The 21242-nt window shown below is 45.2% G+C and overlaps 1 protein-coding gene across 5 annotated transcripts in view; it reads right to left on the reverse strand.

The window, feature by feature from the left end:
* Nucleotides 1-21242, reverse strand: part of USP2 (ubiquitin specific peptidase 2) — a 292102-nt gene that overhangs the window by 21952 nt on the left and 248908 nt on the right. For all 5 annotated transcript variants that reach the window (XM_068240975.1, XM_068240978.1, XM_068240977.1 and 2 more), the window contains 3 exons: nucleotides 19233-19283; nucleotides 15530-15650; nucleotides 3917-4028 (listed from right to left, as the gene is read on the reverse strand). In XM_068240975.1, the coding sequence (XP_068097076.1) occupies nucleotides 3917-4028; nucleotides 15530-15650; nucleotides 19233-19283 (284 nt within the window). The remainder of the gene's footprint in view (nucleotides 1-3916; nucleotides 4029-15529; nucleotides 15651-19232; nucleotides 19284-21242) is intronic.

A 21242-nucleotide genomic window follows, 5' to 3' on the forward strand; every position in this document is an offset into this window, starting at 1 on the left:
ATATAGTAATTCTGCAGTTTGCTATAAATGAAAATAATAGTCTGTTTCCGAACCAAGAAGATACCTCATGTACAGAGTAATAATATTAGGCTCTTTGTCTAATGTTCTCTAACCCAGAGAAACCAGTTTACAAATTAAAGGGTGAGAAATTAAAAGGAACCTATAATGGACCTAAGGTGCTGATTAAACTTTATGGTTCTATGGGTGTTGCACAATTCTCTATAGATAGTTGCTTTGGGATTTGTGGAGAGAGTAGAAACAGGGGGTGGTCAGGCAGGAGAACAACTTCCAGATGTCCTCAGGCACTGCACTTCATAAGAGTGTGTGCTTGGCTTGGCAGAAGACACAAGTTTCTATGACTGGATAGGGAAGAGAGTGAAGGGAACAAAGAGGTTTCTATCCAGGTTGACTAATCTGTTCCTTCCAATAGTAGTCAACTGCAGTACCTGTGCAGACTCATGGAGACTGACATCAGCTCATCTTTATTGTTGCTTAGAGAATGTTATAGCTAAAACAAACCTATCAATGATAATGAAAGTTCATCATGTCATCACTGCATGGAGTAAGGGGACAAAGTAACTTGCAGGGACTAAAGGGCTGATTTCCACTGGGAGCCACAGCTGTTTCCGTTTCGGCAGTGGCTGCCGTTCTGCTGAGTAGCCACAGCTCGAATCACTAAGTTGTGCCATGCAAGGCTATAGGGATTCAGCTGTGTGATGCAGAAATCTGTAACCCGAATTGCTGATCAATAGAGATTGTCAAAGAGATGCTAAAATTCCAGTGTGTGTGCAAGCTTAATGCAAATAACATGCCGCTTGCAATTCAGCCAATGCATGCTATTAACGCATAGCAAACAAAATTTTGGTTGCACAAATACTTTTTATATGTACAGGAGAAACATGTCTTTTAATTCTGAATCTATGTAAAGGCTGCTACACAAGCTAGATTAAAGTGGGCTGAGGCAGCCTATAACTACCGCCTCTGCTCATAATCTAGCATGTGTACAGCAGACCCCCGACTACCACCTGTCCAGCTATCCGCCACTCGGTTGAGCAACGCCCAATAGCTCTGTTCTCATCACTTGCCCCACCCACCATGTGACATCACATCTACGCTGCTCCGTTGGCTTTTCACTTCCCCGTATATCAACAGAACACATTGTCAGCCTGTAGGCCAACTACGCATCTTTACAATCTCAGCCCAGTGATACCGGCCGAGGGATCAGATTCCGATCCCCGTTGGGTAACATCAATCTAGCATGAATACGGGCCTTAATGTTCCTTTTAATAAAAAAGCGGGGAACTGCTAACAGACTGCCAATACTTTGTTTGCCCATTTAAATTATATTTATAAGACGACCATCTGTTTTTATATGGCGGGGATCAGGATTTTGGTCATCTACTTTAATTACCATTAAGTGATTACCTGTAGCTATTTGGTTATGTGTAAAGTGGCAATCAGAATGATCGGCAATTTATAAAAATGGATTCAGAACTAGTAGTGGCGATCATGCTATCTATGAAGCATGCACGCTTCATAGATAGCAGCATAGTGGTTCCTTTTTCCGGCCAGTGGAGCTGTGTGGTATGCATCTGGTTGTTGCAGATGCCCCATAGTCTATCCGTGTTATTCTGGTTTCAATTGCCAACTGGACCCATCAGAATTGTGTATGTATATTGAATGGCCTGATGAAGGGCACTCTCCGGCCCGAAACGAACATGTGTTGTTGCCTCAACTACTCATTTTTGTACTACGTCAAGCCAGATTATTGTTATTGTCAGTCTTATTAAAATTTTCTGTGTGGATGCACTTTAACAGTGCATATGTAGATTGATGTCACAGATTTTCCAAAGTGTTTTTATGGCCTATTGTTGTACCTTTTTGCATGTGTCAATAAAATTGAACAAAGTTTTGTACTGCAAAATAATTTATTCATAGGCCTCTCCCTAAAGAAAAGTGTAGTCAAGTTGGGTGTGGTGGATCACCAGTTGAGTGGACTGATTGTTTTTGCCTTTCCTATTGAAGGGGGATATACCCAATTATACATCAACTAGTGGGCTTGGCAGGCAGAGGCAGTTCCACAGGTTTCCAATAGATTTCATGTCACTTGCGAACATCAACTCTGCAGTCAAATTGATTTCTGTAATTCCCAAAAGCAAGATGACCGCGCCCATGAAAAAGAAGCGGCAGATTTTGCAGTTCTGGCAGGCAAAGTAAGATGACACTGTCACTGTACACTATAGAAGTGTGAGTGTGTGAACAGAATCACCACCCATCACAACCTGTCACTGTTTATTTTGGACCCTTCCCTATCCCTGGGGATAGGCCTTCCCTATCCCTGAGGATAGGGTGGAATGATCCAATATGATCAGGGATGGGTGGAGATTCTCTCTGTCTAATTCAGCTACATCGCTTATTAACATCCAGGTGGTATAGAGGCATACTAAATAGCACTTTAGCCTTACAGCACTAGGGTCCCAGGTCCCCGAAGTTTGTATGGGTTTTCTCTGGGCACTGTGGTTTCCTCCCAAAAATTGAAGTTAAAGAGAATCCGAGATGGGAATTTTTGTAACCCCCCCCCCCCAAAAAAACTTGCAAATTGGTGTGTGTGTGTGGGGGGGGGGGGGGGGGGGGGAGAGGGGGGGGAGGGGCTAGCCCGAATCAGGTAGCCTAAATTACCACTGCTCTTGTGGCCAGAAATCCTCTACTTTTGCTTTTAGTGACCCCTGGAGTCACGACGCTGCACCTCCCTGCTCTGTGTCTCAACACAGAGCAGGGAGGCGTGGGAGTGGTGGGGAGAGGCAGAGCTGCCCAATGAGAGCTGGGGAAGGAGCGTTAGGAACGTCTCCAGCGAGCATTTTTCTGGAGTGCCTCTCTTGCAAGGGACGGCGCTTCCCCTTGAGACTGCTGACAAGCTGCATGTCAGCAATTTCCCACTCTGCACCGCCTCTGGTACACTTTAATTGGCTCCCTCTCAAAACTGCCCTTTAGGCCCCATTCACACATCCCGGCGCTCCACTGCGCACTGCGTTTGGTAAAAAGCGCTTTTCTAAGTGCTTTTTCAGAGCGGTTTTGAAATTCACTCCCTCACGCAAATCAGAAAATAAACTCTTTGACCCGGAAAAGAATAAATACAGTGTATTTATTAAAAACGCGAATGCAATCGAAGCGCAAAGTGATTTTGTGAGCGTTTTGCGTTTTTCCAATACCTTCCATTATAGCAAAAACGCCTCAAAAATGGTACAGGTACGGAAACAAACCGCTCAGCTGTGAACTCTCTCATAGGGAATCATTGCACAAGCGTTTTGTGGGCGATTTTAAAAATCGTCTGTGCTGGAAAAAAGGTGGAAAACGCCCCTAGTGCCAACGGGCCCTCAGACTATGACAGGGACACCATTGGACAATAACTATGGTAGGGATTAGATTCTGAGTTCTTCAGAGGCACAGACACATGACTATATACGCTGTAAAGTGCTATGGAAGATGTCAGCACTATATAAATACACCCTTAGCCCTCAGTTGCAATTACTTGTACTTTCATTTCATACAAGAGACCAGAGCAGAAAATCTTTGTATATTGTACTGTCATAAATGAGTAATCTTCAGAAATCAGAATCTTACTTAAGAGCCACCCGGTAACAATAGCAAGAAGCTCAGCATTGTGGAGTGAAAGCAATAAAATCCCAGCCTTTGCACAAGCCATCCATGAGTATTATCCTGAATTCTAATTATAGTATTGTGTAATAGGATATTAAATACACCCAGTAATAGGCAGGACTATTAACATCTCACTGGGAACTTACATAACAAAGGATGACAGCTCGGGAGGCATTATGCCATCAAAACCAGTGATGTAACATTTACAGGGCAATTTACCTATACTTAGAATACTCATTATAATAAATTAACCCCTTACTTGTATCCCATGAAACGAGGAGCGTATCTCTGGATCTGAGTTTTGAATTCCAAGGGACTCACGACTTCATTGGCTGAACTTGTCCAGATTGCCTGAAGCAGACGGGCAAACTCTAGGAAAAGAGTGAGAAATGATTTCACAGGTGATTGCGGTTCCAGGTAGAAGGCTTTGCTGTTCAGGAAGCACGGCGGTTTATTAACGCAGGAAAATCATTCCGTTTATTCTAATGTTGATTTTACATGATTCTCCGCAAATTCCTTGTAGTTAGACTAATAAGGTGGCCACTAATTATATCATTTGGCGAACAATCGTTCACAAACGATTATTCATATGAATGATTAGAAAGTATTGGGACCACTAATCAACAAAAATCTCCTAACCGTTCCGATCAATGAAATTGATCCGATTTTCGGATTTGTTAGGGGATTTTTGTCCATTAGTGGCCCCAAATGATCTTTTCTGATCTTCGTTCGTAAACGATGATTTGGCAAAATGTATCTTTAGTGGCCACCTGAAGCAGAGTTTTTATGATCCTAGAATAGCTTGCAGGCATGACTTTTATCTTCTGCACTGCACAGCGTTGAGGTAGAGAAGCACCGATGGGCATCAACCCGCCAAGTGTCTCCCTGTATTAGGGAGCGTTTTACCCAACTATATATCATCCACCAATCATATTTCACTCCTACTTGTGTAATCAAATACTCTCCTTTAACCCCAAACTCATGTCCTAAATGTGAAGCCACTAACCCCACATTCCGCCATCTACTATGGTTATGTCCCCCTCTAAAGGACTTCTGGAGACAAGTAGTCACCTTCTTGTAGGATGTTATGGGATCTCCCATCCCCTTGACATTAAACCTTTTCTTGATGAAGATACTCCTAAATTTGATAGAGTTCTCCTTATAGAAACTTTATTTTTTGCCCGACAATGTATTGCCTTAAGGTGGTTATCTCCTACTTGCCTTTCCATAGAGGACTGGAAGGCCAAATTAAACTGCTCTCTGCCTTATAAAAAGTTAATTCATCAACATAGGAAATGTCCCGGTAAATACCTAAAAGTTTGGGAACATTAGGTTTCTAAACAATAATATAAGATAATATGCTGATTCCTTTTTGCTCCTCTACTGTTTAATGTCCTGTATCATTGTTATTATTATGCCTTTGCATACTTTTGTACGCTGATGCTTTTCTACTTTTGTACTGTATTGACAAAAAATGTTTTAATAAACCTGTGGTTGAAGAAAAAAAAGGAAGCACCGATGGGATTATTGAACACTTAGGCCCGGTTCACATTAGCGGTTGCTATCCGGATTCGCCGTGCCGGAGCCGTGCCGGAGCCGGACCGCATGCGGACCGGACGAAACGGACGCACGGCATAGCAATGAAAGTCTATGCGACCGTTCACATGCGTCCGTTTCGTCCGGACCGGAGCCGGACCGGATCCGGACTCCGGCGTCCGTTCCAACATGCGCTATTTTTTGGTCCGGCTGGTCCGGCTGACGTATCCGGACCGGAGCCGGAATGTTGCATCCGGCCAATGGAAACCAATGAGAACCGGAGAGTGCACAACACACTGGCTATAAAAACCGGATGTTGTACCACACTTCCTATGCAGACTCTATGGTATGGTGGCCATTTTGGATGGGGACCACATGGCACCAGCGTTCACAGAGTGGAGCAGCAGTGACTTCATGCTGGAGCTCTTTGGCAGCAATATGGAGCAGGATCAGTCTGATAGCGAGGGGGTGAGGCCCTACACATCAGAAGACCTCATCCTACAGGTGCAGCAGGTACCAGCCCTGTGGGACAAGGGGGATGCGGACCACAGCAACATCAAAAAATGCAGAGGCCTGTGGAAAAAAATTGCCAAGCTGTATGTGGAGGACTTTGAGAACTTGAGCAAGAGACAGCAAGGCACAGAGGGTATGTTGACTAGAAGTTTTTTTGGGGGGGGGCTTGTGGTTTAAGCTTGTGATGTATTCAACTTTTGCTATGGATTTGTGTCACCCACGTGTTGCCCACCCACCCGTGGCCCACCCACCTGTACCCCACCTGTGATGTATCCCACCCACCTGTACCCCACCTGTGATGTATCCCACCCACCTGTACCCCACCTGTGATGTATCCCACCCACCTGTGATGTATCCCACCCACCTGTACCCCACCTGTGTTGTATCCCACCCACCTGTGATGTATCCCACCCACCTGTACCCCACCTGTGATGTATCCCACCCACCTGTGATGTATCCCACCCACCTGTACCCCACCTGTGTTGTATCCCACCCACCTGTGATGTATCCCACCCACCTGTACCCCACCTGTGATGTATCCCACCCACCTGTACCCCACCTGTGATGTATCCCACCCACCTGTGATGTATCCCACCCACCTGTACCCCACCTGTGTTGTATCCCACCCACCTGTGATGTATCCCACCCACCTGTGATGTATCCCACCCACCTGTACCCCACCTGTGATGTATCCCACCCACCTGTACCCCACCTGTGTTGTATCCCACCCACCTCTACCCCACCTGTGATGTATCCCACCCACCTGTGATGTATCCCACCCACCTGTGATGTATCCCACCCACCTGTGATGTATCCCACCCACCTGTACCCCACCTGTGATGTATCCCACCCACCTGTGATGTATCCCACCCACCTGTACCCCACCTGTGATGTATCCCACCCACCTGTACCCCACCTGTGATGTATCCCACCCACCTGTGATGTATCCCACCCACCTGTACCCCACCTGTGTTGTATCCCACCCACCTGTGATGTATCCCACCCACCTGTGATGTATCCCACCCACCTGTACCCCACCTGTGATGTATCCCACCCACCTGTACCCCACCTGTGATGTATCCCACCCACCTGTACCCCACCTGTGTTGTATCCCACCCACCTCTACCCCACCTGTGATGTATCCCACCCACCTGTGATGTATCCCACCCACCTGCGATGTACCCCAGCTGTGCACATAAAACATACACAATGACCAATTATTATACATCAATTTATTGTAAAAAATTAATACATTTAAAATCACTCAAACTTGAAACTCCAAAATAAACACATTTCAACAAAACATATTAAAAACCAAACATTCACCCTCGTCCAGGTGGTGTGGTAAAATAAAGTCTCAGTTGGTCCCTGTTCCGCAGTGACACTACCCTTGGCCTGGTTGCATACCTCCGCAGGGGCATTAGTGGAAGCACATTCGGGGGTTCCGGAGTCTCTCTTTCCTCCTGCCGCACAAAGTTGTGGAGGATGCATGCTGCCTTCACCACGACAACTGCGTTGCCCGGTTTCAGCAGCATGGGCGTGTGGAACACCCTCCACTTTGACACCAGGATCCCAAATGTGCACTCCACCATTCTCCTTGCACGGCTCAACCGAGCATTGAAGTGTAGCTGGCTGGCATCAAGTCCCCTGTCTGGGTACGGACGCATTACATGGTCGGACAGGGCGAAGGCCTCGTCCCCCACAAACACATAGGGGTAGGCCGGTGCCCTTGTCCCAGGCCAGGGTCTGTCACGGGGGAGACGCAGTCTGCCTTCCTCCATCAGCCGGCAAAGGGTCGTACGCTGGAAAATTCCAGAGTCATTGGAACTACCGTACGACCCCACATCCACGTACACAAACTTGTAGTCCGCATCTGCCACTGCCATTAGAACAATGCTGAAGTATTTTTTATAGTTGAAATAATGGCTGCCACTCCCCACGGGTTTCTGAATCCGGATGTGTTTCCCATCCAGTGCGCCAACACAATTAGGAAACTTGCACTCGGTCCAGAAGCCCTGGGCGATCTCCTCCCATTTCGTGGTGTCCGGCACAGGCATGTATCTGGCCCTCAGTCGCGTCCAAAGGATCCTCGAAGTCCTCACGACGATGCCTGCCACCGTGCTCTTCCCAATACGAAATGTGACATGTAGCGATGTATATGTTTGTCCAGTTGCAATGTACCTACAAGAGAAATAATCGAAATCAATTTTTCATGTCGTTACAGGAGAAAGGTACAAGACAAGGTGGCGCAATATACGGGATGCATATGTGAAATGGCTACGGAAGAAAAAACTTGCCGAACGAAGTGGCAGTGGCGGGGGAAGGCGACAAAAAGACTATCAATTTGCCAAGCAATTGTCTTTCATCAATGCAAGCCTGGAACCTAGACTGTAAGTACCACTACTGTGGGCAGGAACTGAGAGCTCATTTACCATGACTTCGGCCATGTATTGCTATGGCCTCAATTCCCATGGCTAGCGAACTTTTCTCACAAGCTTTATCAAATGTTGGGTAGAAACGGGTGATAAAGTGATTGCTAGTGTTTGCTAGCTCTGTGAATTGACGCCACATGCTGTTTGGCACACCAATAAATATTTTTTTTATCTACAGGACTGAAGACAATTTGGAGCAAGAGGAACCGACCCAGGAGGCACGGTTCAGCAGTGAGGAGAGCTTGGTGGATGATGACGTCGCCGATGTAACCTATTTCCCCGAGGCGAGGAGTAGGAGGAGGGAGTCCTTCATCACAACTCCGTCCTTTGATGATGACTTGGCAGAAGAGAGCTTGGATGTTGAGGTTGCAGGACCGAGTGTGGAAGAAGCTGAACCTCCACAATCGACCGCTATGGAAGCTCCAGGGGAACAAGAACAAAGTGAGGAGCACCGAGAGACTGCAGCACAACCAGCGCGCAGGGCAACCCCGACACAGGCCAGAGGACGGGAAGATGCTGCCACACCACCAGTGAGGACCACCACACCAGTGAGGCGTCGAGGTACCCTCCCCCCAACAAGGAGAGAGACAGAGTCCGAGATGTCCGGGGCTGTCTCCGGACTTCTCGGGATTCTTCAGAGCCACCAAACTCTCATAACCCGGCAGTTGCAAGATGAGGACAGGGGCCATATCATGGAGCAGTACAAGTCCCACATCACTTCACTGCAATGTGAGCTCGACGCTGTACATGGGCACTACAGGGACGAGCTTAAAATGATGCATGAGATGCACAGAGGAGAAATCGACCAACTGCGTGCGCAGCATCATCAGTCGGTGGGACAGCTGCAGAACATGATGCAGCAAATGCATCAACAAAGCAAGGAACTACTGAAATTGCAGGCACACCCGTGTTTTCACACTGTGATGTCTCTAATAGCATATCTTGAAAAGGTGCCTTCACAAAACCTGATGGCGTGCCATTCCAATTTGCTGGAGGTGATTAAACAGCACATGGACACGCCATTATTGCAACCACCAATTTTTAGACCCCCACAACCAACAGCGGTGCCCACCTGGCAATCATCACAGATGTACACCGGCTACAGAGGCAGTCAATATGGGCCACCGCTGTCAGGGTCCAGCTCATCCACGACCAGCACCCAAGAGAGTCCAGATTTCCAGGCAGCAACTCCCACCTTTTCTAGTAGTGGTGCCGATACAATTTGAAAAAAAAAGTCAAATTGTTCCTGGACATGCTCCTCTGAATACCTCCGATCCTCGGAGGAAGGATACCATCACAGGGCTTTTTAACTTTTGGTTTTGCTGGACTTGAACTTTAGGGCCTGGTGTCCCCAAAAGACACTACCTGGGTCACAACCTTGTGCCTGTTGCACTGCACCTGTAGTCCTGCACCTGTGCCTTTGATTCCTCTTGTTCCTTACTTTGTTGATCCTAATCACTTGCACAAGACCCTTGGAGCCATGGATGAAGGACACCTTGACTGGTCGGTGAGAGGCCTAGCCTTTTCACTGCCCTGTGTCCTTCATCCATGGCTCAGAGGGTCCTGTGCCAGTCGTTAGGTTTTTAAAGCACTTCAATTTATTAGGGCCTGGTGTCCCCGAAAGACACTACCTGGGTCACAACCTTGTGCCTGTTGCACTGCACCTGTAGTCATGCACCTCTGCCATCGGTTCCTCTTGCTCCTCACTTTGTTCTTGTTCCTAATCACTTGCACAAGACCCTTGGAGCCATGGATGAAGGACACCTTGACTGGTCGGTGAGAGGCCTAGCCTTTTCACTGCCCTGTGTCCTTCATCCACGGCTCAGAGGGTCATGTGCCAGTGGTTAGGTTTTTAAAGCACTTCAATTTATTAGGGCCTGGTGTCCACGAAAGACACTACCTGGGTCACAACCTTGTGCCTGTTGCACTGCACCTGTAGTCATGCACCTCTGCCATCGGTTCCTCTTGCTCCTCACTTTGTTCTTGTTCCTAATCACTTGCACAAGACCCTTGGAGCCATGGATGAAGGACACCTACACTGGTCGGTGAGAGGCCTAGCCTTTTCACTGACCTGTGTCCTTCATCCATGGCTCAGAGGGTCCTGTGCCAGTGGTTAGGTTTTTTAAGCACTTTAATATTAGGGACTGGTGTCCCCGAAAGACACTACCTGGGTCACAACCTTGTGCCTGTTGCACTGCACCTGTAGTCATGCACCTCTGCCATCGGTTCCTCTTGCTCCTCACTTTGTTCTTGTTCCTAACCACTTGCACAAGACCCTTGGAGCCATGGATGAAGGACACCTTGACTGGTCGGTGAGAGGCCTAGCCTTTTCACTGCCCTGTGTCCTTCATCCACGGCTCAGAGGGTCATGTGCCAGTGGTTAGGTTTTTAAAGCACTTCAATTTATTAGGGCCTGGTGTCCACGAAAGACACTACCTGGGTCACAACCTTGTGCCTGTTGCACTGCACCTGTAGTCATGCACCTCTGCCATCGGTTCCTCTTGCTCCTCACTTTGTTCTTGTTCCTAATCACTTGCACAAGACCATTGGAGCCATGGATGAAGGACACCTACACTGGTCGGTGAGAGGCCTAGCCTTTTCACTGACCTGTGTCCTTCATCCATGGCTCAGAGGGTCCTGTGCCAGTGGTTAGGTTTTTTAAGCACTTTAATATTAGGGACTGGTGTCCCCGAAAGACACTTGGGCAGCTATGCCCTGCAACTCTTCCAGCACAAAGTTGGTGGTTGGTGTTCCTTAAAACTGACCGGGCTATACCATAGATATGTTATTTTTTGTCTTCCATGTTGGAAGAATGTTTCCATGTTGGAAAGTGGTTGTTTTTGCAATAAAAAAATTTGTTTTTACATACCTCAGTGTGATGAGTAGTTGTTCTTGTGGTGTGACTGCTCTCCTGAACGTGGTATCCTTCTTCCTAAGGTCACCCTTCACCATCTCCAAAAGGGTATCAAACCTGTCAGGAGATGGAAAGGAAGAAGCTGTAAAGTATGTTGTGGGACAAGGTGTTGGGTGGAGGATGGGGGAGGTGTGTTTACAGAGGTTTGGGAGTGTTGTGGAGGGTGGGGGTGTAGTGTATAGCTAGGTATACAGGGGTGTGGGGGTCAGGGTGGTGTGTTTAGCTAGGTATACAGGGATGAGGTGTTGTGGGGGTGAGGGTGGGGTGTTTAGGAATGGTGGGGGTTGGTGTATAAAGGCCTATATACTTACAGGGGAATAGACATCCGAGTGTAGCTGTAGAACTTCTGTGGGTGTCGTCTGAGGTCCCGGTAGAGGGCCTGGAACTCTCCCTTCCTCTGCCTCCTGGCTAGTAGAGGGTGCACCCACCATCTCCTGCGAGGAGCACGCCTTCTCCCCACATAGTAGTAGGTAAACAACAGGAAGGAGAGAATTCCCAGGTAATAAGCGTAAAAAATGACTGGATCCATGGTCCCAACTGCTGTCTCTGTATCCAAGGATGGTCTCCACACGTCCAGCTGTCTCCAACAATGACCCCAGAGCTTCTGCTGACCTCCCAGAACCCCAGGTATTTATACAGGTTGTTATCTCTTTAAGAATCCGGATCCGGACCGCAACCGTGTTCATACCGCACGGAAACCGTATGCAACCGGACCGGATCCGGACCGGATCCGGACAGGAACCGTACGGTTCAGGTCCGATCCGGCTCCGGTGCGGTCCGGACATCCGGTGCGGTTTTCGCAAAACCGCAAGTGTGAACGGGGCCTAAACTGTCATTGTATTATGGATACAGTAGCCTATGAATGTGCTCCTGAGACATGGGCCCAGTGAAAGTTTTAACTCCCCAACTATACACATCCACATCATACACACACACCATACACACTCACACTTTTTCCAGCACTGTATGTAGAACAATGGCATGATATAGACCACCAAAACCTGCTTTTAAAATACAACCACTGTGAGAGCAAGGAGCAAGCAGAGGAAAATGAAGAAATTGGTACATCACTCCTCACGTGTGCCCGTTTGATCCAGGGGAAGGCAACAAATCCTTTACAAGGCTTGGTGGAAAAAAAATTTCATGTATGGGCCTGTAAATTCTCGACTACTCTGTAGACCGCAATATCATTTTGCAGCTATGGGGTGATGGGGACCTATCCTGTAGCTGATAGTCAGTTTGGATTGCCCGCTTGGCTATGACACAGCTGAGAGAGTGGAGGGGCAGGAGAAGCATCGCTTGGATCAGTATTGAGTTTGGCTACATTGGGCTTGATTCACTAACCGGCGGTAAGTGATAGCGCCGGAGTGAACAGCCGCTTAGTGCCCCATAAGTAGCTTTGCGGGCACTTATAGTCCCGCAAAGCTACATCGCGCACAAGACCACCCACATCGCGCACAGCGCGGCGGGACAGTAATAATGCGTGGTGCGACGATAACGTCGCACCCGGTGCAACGAAAACGGTGCATCAGGTGCCCCCGAAACGGCGCATCAATGTGATGTTTACAAGGCAGCGGTTGCGACGTTATCGTCACACCACGCACTATTACTTTCCCGCCATTGTGGGTGGTCCTGTGGGCGCAACCCACCTAACACTGTGGTTTGCGCCCACTAACTGTTAAGGCCTCCTAACCGGTTAGTGAACCGAGGCCATTGTAGCTGAACTCATATACCGGCAACTAGGAGCTAAAAAGGAAGAGGAGGAAACAGAAGACGGATGGGCAACGCACGGTGGGTAACGTATTAATGCTCTTGTGGGGGGCACATTTATACACTAGGAGGACAGCGGCAGGGTATTGCTCGCCTTTACTGCCACACACCCGATTGACCACGATGGCCCGACAATTTGCAGCATGACCGATAGATGCATCATCGAACGGGCAATGGTTGCAGCCCTGTCACTTGGCTGTCCCCTAGAGTGGCAGGGAAACAGATCACTCTCATAGACTGATGCCTATGAGAGGCACTCATGCTGACTGAATCTCAGGGGAAGGGAGAAAAAGGGGAGAAAGAAAGAAAAAAAACAAAAAAAACATTTTTATTAAAAAAAACAAAACCAAAACATAAAAATGAATTAAAAAAAATACAAATTGCAGCAGTAATCAGATTCCACCAAAAGAAAGCTCTGCTGGTGGGCAGAAAAGGAGGCAAGATTAATTCGGCTGCTAAGTTGTATGGCCGTGCAATAAACTGTTAACGCTGCAGTGTGCTGAATTGTAAAAAATGGCCTGGTCACTAGGGGGGTGTAAGCCTGTGGCCCTCAAGAGGTTAAGTGACATGGATACGTTCAAAGACCACATTTGTTTTGGTTTTATTGATAAATGTACAATTGTCTGTTCTTAACACAGGGTCAGGGAGTCTCCTTGCTACATTATGCATAAAGCATGTTGCTGGTGTTCTGCTTCTATTTACTTGTGAAGCTTTTCTGCCTATCTTAGCACATGGCTGTTAGAAAGTTTCTGTTTTGAGTTCTTGCATGCTTTGCAGGCGTGTCAGTGTGTTATATCGTGTACTGTCCTAATTACAGCTTTAAGACTCATCTCTTCACAAATAGGTGTGTCTTTGTGTGGATACAGTCTGGTGCCATTTCTGTTTGTGACTCACATGAGACACAGCAACAAGGCTGCTTGATGAGTAGTGTAGTAATGTACGTAAGACTGTGCTCAGGCCTCATATGTTTATTATGGTACATACAGGCACAAACAGTGCTCGTCATCATCTTGTACCTATAGTGACACGTTTAGGAACATGCCTACGTGGTTCAGGCTAAACACGGCTGCTCTACAAATCCAGACACTACAAACTATAAAACATACTGTATATAAAACTTTTGCATGGGGTGAGAATTATGTGACATACACATCTTTGTGGCAGTAATTACGGAATCTCTTAACAAATCCCTAGACTATTTGCTGGTAACTTTAACCACTTAATGCAAATTGGACGTATATATACGTCCAGTGTAGTTGTGGAGAGTTCACCACCAGTTTGTTACTAAATGAGGTACATGTGGTATAATTTTAAACATCACAAGTCATAGAGTACATTTTGGTGTGTCTTAAAGCTTGGACCAACATCACATAAAAAATAGGTAGGGACAAACTAAGTACAACACAAAAAGTCATTTTCAAAATTATGATCAAACTTAAAAAAGTTTTAGCAAAACTACAAGAGACATTTGTGGTAACATTGTAACCATGATAAGTAGTAGAAAAGAGTTTAGAATGGTTTAGGTTTGAGGCCCATGTCTTGTGTATTCTTTTTAGTCACAAACTGAATCAAAAGCAGTTAAATGTTCGCATATTCTGTACCAAAATAAAAGACTTGTAAAATCAAAACAACATGTCAGAATATAAAAGAAAATACATATTTTGTATTCCTATGTGTTTTAGGAACTTGGCTTTTTAAATTTGTATGCCATGAGGGTATATTATTATTTCTGCAAATAAGGTCTTGTAATCAATGATAGCGTACAATGAGAAAAGCCAAAAAACAGAAAAAAGACACCTTTATTTCCAAATACAATATTGTCACCATACATTGTAATAGGAACATAATCTAAATTTTGTAATAAACAGGATGGATATGCAAATACAATTTGTGGGTTTAACTTATAGCACTGTTTATTGTAGAGCTATAATGGCTGTAAATGGACAAATACTGCAGTGTGTTTTTTTCTATTTTCTAACTTATTTTCCCTTTAAAATGCACAGAAAATAAGGTAATTACAAAAAAAAACAAAAACAAAAAAAAACCTAAAAGCCTAATTTTTACTGAAAAAAAACCCAAACAAATATAAATCATTTATATGTGATAAGTAGTAATAAAGCTATTGGTGAATAAATGGGGAGCAGTGCTGGTGTGTGAAAATTGCTTTCGGGCTGACGTGGTTAACTACATAATGGATTTGAAGTAGGGGGCATGGTATGGTACAGTGGCACGAGAACAGATGTTGATGTAGCTCTGAATCCATAACTGACTTGAGCCAACAGGTCACAATGTTTTTTTCAGTCCTAGGTTCCATGCACCTTTGTTCCTGTGTGACAGGATCCTCAGCTTACACCTCTCTGACACTGTCGTTGTCCTTGCCAGGTTTTGGTGCTCCATATTAATTGTTATGTATAGAGCGCTTGAGAGGGCCCAATGTAAAACTCCCGTTAGAGTCCAGAGCTTCTAAGGAAGCTATGCCACTGGCTATAGTCATGCATAATATCCAAGACATACACACCCAGACAGCAGGTTTCCTATTATTGAAACCCGCCTATGCGCCATGCATGTGACTCCAGTCAACATAAATGCCCCACAAAGCTCACCGCCTCAATTCTATAAAGCTCTTTATGTAAACAACTTAACAGTTCCAAACCCTCAGGTGAACGTGTACTTATGTGCTTTATTCACAAAAGCTCTTATCACTAACCTTCCATAATTGCCGTACTGCAGTTTTTGGAGTTGAGGTCACGCTGGTAGGATTTGTGCAGACAATAGTCCCTAAGCTCCTTAGAATTGCTTAAACACTGAAGGATGGAGTTCATGAAACACTGTTAAAAAAAAAACCAACAACATACAAGTTAGATTGTGTTGGAATAAAACCATATACTGACAGAAAATGAAACATTCAAACCTAACATCATAATAATGCCCGCCTGAAGTGGTACTTATGTGGTTACTCAGAATCCAGCCTATTCATGGCAGAACCAAGGTCATTTGTCTTTTGTTACAGTTCCCCACTCTTCTCTCTAGGGTGCCGATGTGTATGTTAGTTCAGTTCAGGCACCGTAAGTAGTGGGATCTGATCACTAGTTCAGAGCACCTAAAGGCTACAAGCCAAGCATGTTCTCTGTGTGGCGGAATAGTTTACTGGTTAATGGCTCTGCCTCTACCACAGGAGACCTGGGTTCAAATGTCATCCCTTTCTGTTCGGTAAGCCAGCACCTAACTAGTAAGTAGACCTTGGGCAAGACTCCCTAAGGGCCCGTTCTCACTATGGCAATTAGCGGGTGATATAAAGGGAACATAAACTGAGAAGGATATAGAGTTTTCCTTTTAAAATAATACCAGTTACCTGACTCTCCTGCTGATCCTGTGTCTCTAATACTTTCAGTCACAGCCCCTGAACAAGCATGCAGATCAGGTGCTCTGACTGAAGTCAGACTGGATTAGCTGCATGCTTGTTTCAGGTGTGTGATTCAGCCACTACTACAGCCAAAGAGATCAGTTGGACTGACAAGCAACTGGTCTTGTTTAAAAGGAAACCTCTATATCCCTCTCAGTTTAGGTTCCCTTTAAAGCACATGTGTCGAACTCCAGGCCTGGAGGGCCAGATCCATGCCAGTGTTTAGGATGGACTGAGAAAGAGAGTAATGTGTTCTACCTGATGGACCACACCTTTCCTGATTCAGACTCTTCAATTCATTTGAGCTGTGTCAAAAATGTGTGAGGATCTCGGTCCTCGTAGGACCGGTTTGACATACCTGCTTTAAAGCGCAAAATGCTATTCTAACCCTATGGCAGTGATCTCACTGCCGCGATTGGCGTGGGCGATTAGCGCCAATTGCAAAACGTGTTACCTGCAGCATTTTGCCATGATACTGGATCGATCGCGGTACAGTGCTTAATAAAGTGCTGATCACGATCGCTCTGAATCGTGGAAGTGTACAGTGATTTCACCACACTAATCGCATTCAAATCACTAGGCGCTACCGTTTTGCGCTTTTAAGTGTGAATGGGCACTAACACTGCTCCTGTCTATACAGCGTGCCCTAGTAGCTGCAGCTCTGGTGCTTTGAGTCCGCCAGAAGAAAAGTGTGATATAAATGTTCTGTGTCTTGTCTCTATGTGCTAATGCTGGTATTGGCTATGATAAAGCACATCATTAAACAACACAAAGCATGCGGACAATGTTGATATGTCAAAAAGTAAACAAAATACAAGATAATGCGCTGCACTGTAGAGCTATACAATGGAAATGTGTAGTTTTGTCAGACCATAACTTTGGGGGTACTAAATGACTTATAAATCTACTGTACAGTAATTTCCCATGTGGCTTAACTCCAGTTTATGCCTGACTCCATCTTATCCCCTCTGCCATGACAATCCAAACGTCTTGAAACAGTCAGCAAAGAACAGATCTAAAATAATAACATGTATCTAATCAGGTCAACTTTGCTATTTAAATTAGGGAGCCTTGTAGGTCTTGAATCACTGACCTAGCTATGTGTTATAACCTACTTTCAGAATGTTTTGCCCCATAGGAACAACACAGATCCAACCCTTTCATTACATGACCACGAGCTGTGCATACTGATTTCATTACTAGGTTAAGCCATTGCTATGTTTGCCTATGCCTAAAAACAACTCTGTGTTTTTTCCTTATACAGTATATAATCCAGCATCCAGGTTTTTTTTAACACTACTGGCAGTGACCCTGAAAAATAATTAATTAAAGTAATATATATACAAACAGCTGCTCCTGACTTTGGCAGTCATTATGTTTATATCTGACCTAGTGCAGGATAACTGTACTTCACAATGATTGGGATAGTTTGTATTGACCTAGATTACAGCAGAGGATATTAATAAAAACTTTCACTTCTGGTTTATGTCACTTTTTAAAAAGTTTTCAAGGTGTAGCTCTGAAAATTATGTGACTATACTGTTTAGGGTTCTTTTAAAGCAGATCCGAGATGAAAAACTAACTATAACAAGTAACTTGTCTATATATTTTATCTAAAGTTTAGATCGTTTACACAGCAAATCTAGCAGCAAATAGCTTCAACAGTTTATGATTATTTATTCCTGTGATACAATGAGAGCGGCCATGTTCTGTTTGTCACATTACACACAGGCAAGCTGATCTGCATCTCCAGCCCTCAGCCTGTGAAAACTTCACCCCCCTCTCTTCCTAGCTCCTCCCCTCTGCCTCTGAAATCTCTGGCTAATAACCTCCTCCTCCTCCTGCCCAGACTGAGCTCCCATAAGCCCTTGCTACTAAGGTTCAGAATGCCAAGGCACTCTGGAGAAGCTGTGGGCGAGGCTTATTTAGTTTATAGGTAATTAGAGTATTAAAACAAAACAAAAAAAAGTATTTGGCTTGAGGAATGCTCTATAAACTATATGAAGGGAACACAATTATGCAATGAGTAAAAGTTTATCTCGGATCCACTTTAAGGCCCCTTTCCCACTGGGACGTTTTCATTGCATTGCGTTACAATTTTTTTTACCACAGAGTAACGCTAAAGAAATGAAAATCTATGAGGCATTTCAGATTGTATGCGTTATGCCGAAGCATCTCATCTGATGCAACGACAACACCATGCTATTGGCGAGCATCCGCGGCGACCAGAAGTCATATAAATCGATGGTACTGCAGATATTTTAATCTGTTTCGCATTCATGTTGCACATGCGTGGAAGGGTATTTTTTCAGTACACTTCCATGCAATTCATATTTTCACCACAGGAAGTGAGCGCTACAGAGCTTCCTTCAGATATGAATCGCTGCAAGGATTGAAATGAAGGCTCATTACTGCGCATTGCCGCCTGTTATTACACAGCCTTTTTTTTAGTGTTGCAACCAGAACGCTGTTCACTAGTGTGAAACCGGCTTAAAGATCAGCAGCAGATTTTTTAGTTAATTGTAGTTTTGAAGAATGTGGAAATGTAGATGAGCAAAAAATTCTCCTAGCAGTTAAATCTCCACTGAACCAGGAAGTAGAAACAATACTAGCGAATTTCACACTCTAGTGGGCCATTTTTTTTTTCGTTTTCTTGCTCTCCCGTCTCATCTGGCTCAATTTTCAGTACTTTTTTTCTTGGTTTCACCTTTTACCAGAGAAGACATCTTTGAGTGTGTTTACATAATTCCCTTATAAAAACAGTGATTTTTTTTTCTACTCAGGAATGCCCACACAGATAGGTTTACAGATAGGTTTACATGGTTATAATGCAGGGTGTGGCGCTATAGCGGAACTACAGGGGAGACATTTCCTGTCAGCAAACTAAAGACCATGAAGGACAGCTTATGACACCATTAATTATAAAACCAGTAAAATGCAATATTTTTCATAAACGTGTTATGAGAGGATGTGGCCAATGGACAAAGATACTGGAAAATTTACTCACCGTATTACCAAGATTCCGCAGACCAACCAAGCCTTGTACAAGTTTTGGAGGCTAAAAGACATATAAACAATATATTAGTTTCATGGTTTTTGACTTAACATGATTTTATTTTTTAAAAATATAATGTATAGAAAATATCCATCTTAAAGTGCATCTTCAGGCATGTTATAGAAATAAATCTGTACAGAGAGAAGCAGACATTCTATTCCTCCGGAAGGCTCCCTCTGGTTGCTGGTTGTGTCACTCCCCTGTCTAATGTCCATCCACGTTCAGTCTTGGGAAAGGTAACAGAGCAACAGTACCGATTAACGCCACTCCCCTTACCATCCCATTATAATTGTTACTGTGAAGGGGGGCATATAGTGGGAATCTTGAAAGGCATATACATCAATATAATGCTGAGAATACACCGTTTTTTTGAGCAGATAGATGGCTCAATAGAGAATTTCCAACAGGTCCGATCAGATTTCGATCTTTTTTCTGATCAATTTTCTCATAGAAGTGAATGGAAATCGATCAGAAAAAGACAATCGGAAAATCAATCAGAAAGTAAATCTGCCAGAAAAACTCATTGTGTATTCCCAGCATAGCAGCCACACCCAGTAAGAGATCTTCATTTGGAAGTAGAACTCAAGGAATCAAAGGGAGCCTTCAAGGGAAGTATGTGCTTCTATATCTACAGATTACTTTCTACCAGCTTGAAAGCCAAAACCATGTTACTAATTGCACACTGCTTTAGGGCTCGTTTCCACTATAGCGAATCCGCATGCGGGCACTGCATGCGGATTCGCATACTCAATGTTAGTGTATGGGGCTGTTTCCACGTGTGCGGCGGCGTTTTTCGGTGCGGGAAAAATCTGCACGACAGGGTCGTCAGATTTCGCGTGCGGCAGGAATGCGGGCGAATCGCCGCTAATGCATTCAATAGGGAAATCGCATGCGGCTTTGCCATGCGGATTTCCCCGCGATTTCGCATGCGATTTCGCATGAAAGGCAATGGAACTTTACACAGGCAGTGACATGGTTAATTTCGCCTGGCTCCTTGCCATGCGAAATCGCATGCGAAATCGCGGGTAAATCCGCATGGGGAAACGCAGCCGCATGCGATTTCTTCAGCGGTGGAATCCAGGCGATTCCGCACCGCTACAGTGGAAACGAGCCCTTACCAGTCATATCAGTGAAGGACAAGATTTGTTTAACCTCCCTGGCATTCAGTTTCTGCTGGATTTCTGTGCAAAAGTGATCCAATTAATTTTCATGTGTCCCAATTGGTCCCCATGTGTCCCCTCTTCTGTCCCCAGTGTGCCTCTTTCTGTCCTCCCCATGTGTCCTCCTCTGCCTGCATGTATAACAATCAGAAGAAGCAGCTCGGCTCACCTGATCCAGCAGCGATCACAGACCTCTTCTCTCCCACACATCTCACCTAGTGCTGGCTTCTGCTGATTGCGTCTTTAGCAGAGGTCGGCACTAGAGGCGCAGTGGAGGAGAGGAGAGGTCTGTGATCGCTGCTGGATGAGGTGAGCCAAGCTGCTGCTTCTGATTGTTGTACATGGGGGCAGGAGGACAAACGGGGTGAGCAGAGCACTAACAGGGCCGAGGAGGACACAGGGGGGGAGGGGAGGGGGGCATGGGACAGAGCAAAAACGGCTGCACAGGAGGATACACGGGGAACAGGAAACACACAGGAAATGCTGCAAGCTACAGCTGAAACTGTGTCGGGCATAATGCTTTTAGCTCATTTTTCTTGACAGACACAGTGTTGGGCATACCAACTCTGCAGGGCTCACATCACAGAAAATATGGGTACAGAAAGTACATTTTTGCATCTCAGATATGCACTGTTTATCTTATGACTTAAGAAAGAAAAATTCTTACAGGTTTTGTTGAAGAAGTCTTTAGCGCATTACTCATGTGCTGTTACAGCTACCTGATTTGTTATTGTTATTGACAGTTGTGTTTGAAACCAGTCCTGCTGTTTCTTATTATGTTGTTAGCTCCGGTCACTCTATA

This window comes from Hyperolius riggenbachi, chromosome 6 (genome assembly GCF_040937935.1).
Source record: "Hyperolius riggenbachi isolate aHypRig1 chromosome 6, aHypRig1.pri, whole genome shotgun sequence".
NCBI lineage: Eukaryota > Metazoa > Chordata > Amphibia > Anura > Hyperoliidae > Hyperolius > Hyperolius riggenbachi.